Genomic DNA, 8,051 nt, shown 5'->3' with positions numbered 1-8,051 from the left:
ACCCCACTGAGAACCAAGACAGGGGACTGAGGTTCAGCCTCCAGCTCAGCAAACAACTGCCGACCAGACATGCGCACAAAAGAAAAACAGCCTCAAACCAACTGTTGGGGGAGCTTGGGTTGGAGTCCCAACCCAGCCAGTCAGGCCTTCCCCACGGCCTGGGCAACACAGGAGCGGGGTGGACCAGCCTCAGGTCCTTCACACTCCCCCTTCTAAGACACCAGGGACGCAGGTGTCCTCCACTGGCTCAGAGTTCCTTCTGTCCACAAGGAAACAAAGGAAGTGGTGATGAAGGGGCTAGAGGAGAGGGTAGGAGAGCAGAAGTCAGAAGCCCGGCCCTGGCCAAGTTGAGCCTGAGGGTTTGAGAGGGGTCCCTGCTGGAGCAATATTGGGGTTGCCTAACAGAAAGCTCAGAGCAGTCACACCCTCCCAAGCGGAGATCTTGTGGCCAGGATTTTTCTTTGTGTGTGTGTGTGTGTGTGTGTGTGTGTGTGTGTGTAGGGGGTAGGGTGGGGGCTGGGTTCTGCTTGGGTTCCACGCTTAAGCTTGGCACTGGCAGGTCGCTCCTACCCCTCCCGAGGGAAAGAAGTCCCTCTGAGCGAGGCCACTTGACGAGAGGTGGATGGAATGTGGCGACATGGCCCGCAGATCCAGGACTTATAAGGGCTGAACACAGCATAGGACTAAAGAGCAAGCAGATACAGCCAGACAGTGAATGGGAACCCAGACGCACACGCTCCCAGAGCCCCAGTGCTCCCTCGTTTCCTCCAAGGAGCTCTGGGCCAGGAGGCCGACAATGCCATCGGACAGCCAGATCTGGCGTGAAGTCCCAGGCTTAGGACCTGCCCCTATAATTACAGCCCAAATCACTCATTATCAGGGCTTGGCTCTCAGGCCCCATCTGGGCAGCACGTTATGGCTTCTAGTTTTTTCACGCTTACCATTGGCACGTGAGCCTGGCAGTCCTTCCATGTGACAGGCAGCGCGGTGCTGGCCCATTTCATAGATGGAGAAAACAGCTCAGGGATTAAATGCCAGTGGCAGGGCTAGGGATCAAGTCCAAGTGGCATGGGAAGTTGGGGGTCTTCCCCTATAGCCTGCAATGTGTCCAGGACTGTGTGTGTGTGTAGGAGTGGGGAACTAAGCTGGGATGGTAAGAAGTTCTCTAAAGGGAGGGCATGTATATATATATTTTTGTTGTTGGGCTGGCTTGTCTAGTGTTCAATAAGAAGACTTCAGACCTCATACCCCAAGCTAATTCTAGCTCCAGGAACAGGCTTACCGTCTTAGAAGCACACTTGGTCAGAGCCTATTGTGAGCACCAGCCCACACCTCATCCAGGGAACCAGACCGAACAGCATGAACTGCGCCATGCAGATGACTCGCTGCTATGTCCAGGCACCTGCTTTCCATTTGGTTCCAGACAGAGCCAGGGTCCAAGGCTTTCCGAGGGGCAGACTCACAGGGCTTCCAGAATGGAGGGCCCATGGATGAGGCACCCTCCCCTTCTGCACCACACACCTCCCATCCTTCCTGGTGCTGTGCAGTTGGCCAATGCATATCTACCGCTTGTCCCCTGTACTTGGCACCACTGTCACACACCACCCCGCAGATTCAAAGCTTTGGCCTAAAGGAATCTTATACCCCACCCCCAGCTCCAAAATCAATACCTCCAACCCTTACACCATGTGATGTTATTTCCGTGTGAACAGGCCGTACTGGGAACACAGCACTAAGCCCAACACACTGCCCATCATCTGACTCAGGCAGATGATGCCTGACAAGAGATGTTTCCTAATGTAATACTCCTGTTGAGAGAGGGTCTCTGTTCGGGGATGGAAGCTGCATTCTGGCCGGAGCCCCCCCCCGCCCCAGTCACAAATACATCAGGATCCCTCCATTCCCAGCTGTGCCTGGATATGACAACTATCCACCAAGGACAGGGGCCAGTCTGGGCAGTTCTCAGCCTTCACAGCGACAAGGGTTCTCAAAAATGGCTTCGGGCGCTATTCCAGTAACCTCTCCTGACCCCCCACCCCCACCCCAGTAAAAGCCCAGACCCATTTGGGAGGGGGAGGTTGGCTCTTCCCAAGAGGAGCTCGATTCTGCAGACACGTATCCCATGCCTGGTCCCGGTCAGGCCCTCCCCTGCCTCCCTGGGAGTCCAATACGCAGGCGGCCTTGATGACTTGTGACAGCCACAAGCTTCTGCTCAGCCAGCCATAAGTGATGGGCCTAGGCTGACCCTCCCACTACACCCTCCCCTGTGATACTCCAGAACCCCCAGCACACATGGGTCCACCAGTGGACTGTCGTCAGGAAAGGAGGACCCACCAGAACTGCCACCGGTCTGGCCTCGGCACATCTTGGAGACAACTTTACTCTTTCCATCCAAGGGTAGAATAGAGGAAGCAGCAGAAAGCCAAGGAGCCTGTGCTGGTCCCTGGGCAGACAGACAGGGTTCTGGCATATGAAGCCTCTTGTCTACAGCTCCCGCCTCACAGCAGCATGGTTCCTGAAGCATGGCGGATGGGCCCTGCCACCGCCTCGCGGCTTTGCCAGGGGCGTGAGGACCCTTCTGAGGCAGCCATGGTCAGGGGCTGGCGGGGGAACTCTAGCACTCTCCTTCAGCTCTGATTAATGAGAGGTGGTGGCCCTTGACCAGTGCTCAGTGGTCAGGGCAGGCAGGAAGGCTCCTCCTCTTCTCCACCTCTCAGGACTGCCTGGAGGTCCAGGGGAAAGCATGAGAGCAAAGGGCTCAGCATCCTGCAGGTTCACGCCTTGCCTCTATTTGCAGTGGTCACCAGCTGCCCACTGAAGATGGGGATGACAAGTCAGATATGCAAACACTGAATGAGATTTAGAAGCAGGTTCTTACTGGGGCAAACTAGGTTGTCTGTCTGTGTTTAGGGAAGAAGATAAGGAGACCCAAGAGAGTGTGTTCTCCCCGCCACACCCCCCTCCCCCAACGGACAGGTAGTCACTTTAGAGCAAGCATGGTTTCTTTAGTTAAGATGCCTAAAGTCGCAGAGTACCAAGGGTGTATGAAGACAGTCAGCCCTGGTACAGGCAACAGGGGAGCATACTGTCTGCAGAGAACTGAAAAATAAAAATGACTTGGCCTGGTTTTTATTATCATGAGATGGCAATTCTAAACAATATCTGTGATAAAACATTCCTCCTGCAGGGGCCGACAGCTCCCCTCACCCAACCTTGGGATGCCACGAGACCAAAGGGAGCTAGGCTGGGGCCAGTCTCTGAGCTTCTACTGAGACCCTGGCATCACCCAAAGCTCAGGCTTCAAAAGCTTTAGTTGCAAGACTTTTTCTCCCGCTGCCAAAAACCCTAATAACAGGACAGCAGGTATAGCGTGGTGAACAGCAACGCTGGGTTCAAATCCCAACTCACCCACTCACTAGCTGCGTGCGAGTTATCTAACCTCTGTGTCTACTCCTCGTTTATGAAATGGTGATGATGATGTAAGTAATTCACAGGCTGTGGTAAGAGTTGAAGGAGTTCAAATGGTAAAGTGCTTAGAGCAATGCCTGGCACAAACACTATATACGGGCTCACTATTATTAGAACAGCCTCTCCCATAGGTTATTTGAGCGGAGGCGACACATCCATAACACCCAGCAAGGAGAAGAGCCTGATCTACTGGAATCTGCCTGAATCCACTTGCCTGGGCCCTGTTTCCAGGTAAAAGCCCAGACGCATGGATGCCTCCCTTCCCTTAAACCAGTGGCTCTCAACCTTCTGGCCCTTTAAATACAGTTCCATGTTGTGGCTCAACCATAAAATTATTTTCGTTGCTACTTCATAACTGTAATGTTGCTACTGTTATGAATCGTCATGTAAATATCTGATATGCAGGATGGTCTTAGGCGGCCCCTGTGAAAGGGACGTTCGACCACCAAAGGGGTCGCGACCCACAGGTTGAGAACCACTGCCTTAAACCAATAAAAGCCTGCAGACAGAGCACTAAGCAGTCCCAGATTCTGTCAAATGCTTCTGACGGCAGAGAAAAAAAACAGGAAGGTGCCCAAGTGCACGCTGGACCCATTCCTTCACACTCACCTCAAGTGCTAACCCTGGACGTGCTGCCAGGGGCTAGGGGTGTGGCTGGCTCTTAAGAGACCGCTGGAGGGCACATAGTGGACCCAGGGGTACCAGGCCTGGACCCAGCTATAGTAAACACAATGGACAAGATGAGGGTGAGAGGACAGCAAGAGACCAAGGCCCTCAAGTCAAACTGTCACGCCCTTAGCTGCCATTAATCGGTCTTTCTATAGTTTACCATCAGGCTAACATAAAAATGTCTTTAACTAAGAAAACAACAGCAAAAAAGCCTTTAACTTTTGGAAACTCAAACATCCCCCCCGCCCCAAGATTCCATATTCTACCCTTCCCTTAGGGGGCCCCCCAATGACTAATTACTATAACTTAGTATTACCTTGTATTATGAAAGTAAAGTCTCCATTTTCAAAACAGAATGTTTACAAACCACACACACCCCTCCCCATAGACACTGTACCACCTAGCCATCCCTCAAGAATCCCTAAAACAGGACACGTTTGGGTCTGAGGTTGAGCAGCATTGCAAGCCAGTCCTGAGCAGGCTTCATGTGCTCAGTATTACCTTACCTTCTAGAGCAGGGGTGGGCAAACTTTTTGACTCGAGGGCCACAATGGGTTCTTAAACTGGACCAGAGGGCCGGAACAAAAGCATGGATGGAGTGTTTGTGTGAACTAATATAAATTCAAAGTAAACATCATTACATAAAAGGGTACGGTCTTTTTTTTCAATAGTTTTATTCATTTCAAACGGGCCGGATCCAGCCCGTGGGCCGTAGTTTGCCCACGGCTATTCTAGAGGTTGGGCACCAGGCATGACCTGCCTGGGGTAGAGTATTGAGACTGACACTTAGCTCTTTACCTTCAGACCCTCCCCTTAATTCCTCCTTGCTCTCCTGAGCTTTCAAAGGGTATCAATGCTTCTAACACATCTCCTTCCCTAGAGGCAGAAAAATACCAATGTCCCCCAAAGCTTGCATGAGCATAATATGCCCCCCAATAATGTTGTAACATGGCAAACTTCTGGTAATCACCCAAGCAAGCCATGTGGTTCCACAATCAACCTCCACTTTTATACAAGCTACCAGAGGCCCGGTGCATGAATTCGTGCACAGGTGGGGTCCCTTGGGGTGGCCTGTGGAGATTGGGCCCCATCTCGTGCTTCCAGCCTCACAGCCCCGCCTGGCACCCTGCCTTGGCTTGGTGCTGCCCCCTCACCTGTTCCACGATCCCACCTGTGGGGCAAACGATTGGGGCCAGGGCCCCTGCTCCCTACCCGCCACCGCCACAGCTGGTCGCAGTCTGTGGGGCTATCAGTTGGGGCCAGGCCCCCAACCTGGCTCCCTCAGTGCCTGGGAGCCAGGCAGCGGCCCCACCACCCCACCAGCCACTGGTTGCTGTCTGTGGGGCGATGAGCAGGGCGATCAGGTCCTGCTTGCACCCGCCTTGGCCTGGCGCCACCCACTCTCCTGCTCCAGCATCCCTTTTGACGGGGCCCATCAGGGCTGGCAGCACCTCCACTGCCACCCCCTGCCAGCACCACATCACCTATGCCCACTATGTTCCGCACCGTCCCCTGGTGGTCAGCACATGTCATAGCCAGGGGACCGCCAGAGGGGACCATTTGCATATTAGGCTTTCATTATATAGGATTCTCTCTTTTTGGAATGCCTTTCCCACCCTCACTGGTCTAACAACCTCCTACTCAGCCACATCTCAGGGAGGGCGGACCTCGTAACTTCTCAGTGGCACCACCCTATCACTTGCTGATATCCCCTTATTTTATCTACCATTGTATTCAACAGTCTGTCGCTTCCTGGCAAATCCTTCTCTCCCCCCCCACCCCCCCAGTCTGTGATCTTCCATCTATATTCCTGACCCTAGTCCAGAAAAGGAACCTAATATTTATGATGTGGATGAAGCCCCCATGGGTAAGGTGGGCAACCAGGGAGAGCCCAGGCTATAAAGACAAAGCAGTTGTCCAAGAGTCCAGGCTACACCAAGATGAGCAGCCCCACTGAAACCCCATCCTGGAACCATGAAAATATACCCTTCTCCAGTGATCTAACACTTTTAGGAATTGAGGTCTTATGTAGGCCAAGTAGGATTCCTCGATTTTCTAGGGTTGCTTTAGTTAACCTCCATAGTCAGCTGGGGAGAGCCAGCCTAGGTCAGCCATGAGAGTAAACCCTACTGCTAACGCAGATTCCCTAGGGGGTGGCTCTTAGGAGTAGCAGAACTAACCACCTAGGGGGCATCTATGCTAAAGGGAAGGAGTCCAGTTCCAGCTCAACCCACCAAGCTAAGATGGAACCCAGCAAGAAAGCTCTTCGCCCACTCACTGTTCAGAAGGCTAATCAGGGAAGGGGGCCAATCCTCGTGCTTACCTGACCAGGCAGACACTGGGCTCCAAGAGATCCCCAGAGCCCTCAGTTTTAGATCTTTAAACAGGGCCCTCCACCAATACCAGCTGCACTGACTCCCTGAACTCTTACAGTGCTGTGGCCACCTCCACCCGCAAGGAGTAGCAAGGATTCCACTTCTTGAGGATTCTGCCCTCTCTCTCAGAAAAGGCACTCAGAAAAGGTGACCAGTACCTGAAATGTTTTCTCCAAGACTAGCCTGGCCACATGGTTCACCCTTCCCACCTCAAAGCGGTAGGTCTGAGGGCTAGCCCAGCCTCTTGGGCAGCGTGAGGTCCCTGCTTAAGTCAACCCTCTAGCAGGAGTGGCATTCTGGGTCCTTGTCCAGCTTTGTAGGGGACAGCTTTTCTCCCTCAATTTCAGCCCACTGGAAGGCCAAGCAGAGGCCCCACACACCAGCAACCCTGTCACCCTCCCCCAACTCTAAGGGGGAGATTCTGAATAACCAGGTGGAGTCAGGATGGGGTTAAGGTCCGAAATGCCAAGACCCGTGGGCATCAAGATCCAAGGAGGACAAGACCTTCAGGAGCCAAAACAACCCCACCACACTAGAGCCCACACCACACTAGTGGACATGTCAGGGCCTCCCTTGCCACACTCAGAGTGAAGAGTTGTGTATTCCGCTCCCCCCCCCCCCCCCGCACCCCCCAAAAGCAGAATTTAGACCTAGATTCTCAAGATGTCATGCCATTGGTGGACTGGGGCTGGCAGCAGGCTCAGAGTTGCTAAGAGTGGGAGCCGGCAGTGTGGCCCTCCCACCATCCCTCCCACTTGGAGGAGCCCAGCCCAGCAGTGGGGCTGTGGCCGCCATTCTGCACCAAACCTATAGCACGGCCAGGCCAGCGGCAACATCACCGGAATGGAGGGGGTAGCAACACCAGCCCCCACCAAGGGGCTCTGCGGTTTCTCCCCCAGACCAAGGGGAAGGGAGCTCAGGATGGATAACTGGTCCTTGGTTTCCTGGGCAAGAGCATGACAGGGTGGGGCAGGAAGGGTCTCTCAGCCCTGGAGTGACACAGCAGTGGCCCAGGCCCTTCAAGGGAGCTGCAAACCCTGTCCCCTTTCCACACCGGTTTTTGTCTTTGCGGCCCAGCTCCTGGTCTCCATCCACTGATAGCCAAATCCACCACCGCACCCCCCACATCCTCCCTGATTTCACCATCCCATTAACCACCCAGCTGCTGGAGGTTCCACGAAGCCACCTCATACTCCCAAGTCTTAGCACACGGCTGGCGGACCAGATAACGTCGCCCCTGCTTTCGGAATCCATCCAGGCCAGCTCTGGGGTCCTAGCTTGGCTGGCTGGGCAAAACCGAAGGGAGGCCAACTGGGAAGTGTCTTTAGGCATCGCCTTCCCAACTCTAATTAACTGCCGGCTGACCTCCTCGCCAAAGCCCGGTTCTGGGGCTGTGAGGAAAGCCCGTGCCCCCGCCACCACCGCCACCACCACCACCACCATTATCACCACCATCACCACCACCACCACCACCACCATCACCACCACCACCATCACCATCACCATCATCATCATCATCATCTACTCTCTCCCCACTGA

At 54.1% G+C, this 8,051-nt stretch overlaps 1 protein-coding gene across 1 annotated transcript in view; it reads right to left on the bottom strand.

The window, feature by feature from the left end:
* The window catches only part of RBPMS2 (RNA binding protein with multiple splicing 2), a 29,090-nt gene that overhangs the window by 16,777 nt on the left and 4,262 nt on the right, over positions 1 to 8,051 (bottom strand). Inside the window, exon 2 of the mRNA XM_015568469.1 lies at positions 5,292 to 5,308. Coding sequence (XP_015423955.1) covers positions 5,292 to 5,308 — 17 coding nt within the window. The remainder of the gene's footprint in view (positions 1 to 5,291; positions 5,309 to 8,051) is intronic.

Source organism: Myotis davidii, unplaced genomic scaffold (assembly GCF_000327345.1).
Source record: "Myotis davidii unplaced genomic scaffold, ASM32734v1 scaffold461, whole genome shotgun sequence".
Classification (NCBI taxonomy): domain Eukaryota; kingdom Metazoa; phylum Chordata; class Mammalia; order Chiroptera; family Vespertilionidae; genus Myotis; species Myotis davidii.
This window is presented reverse-complemented; position numbering and strand designations above follow the sequence as displayed.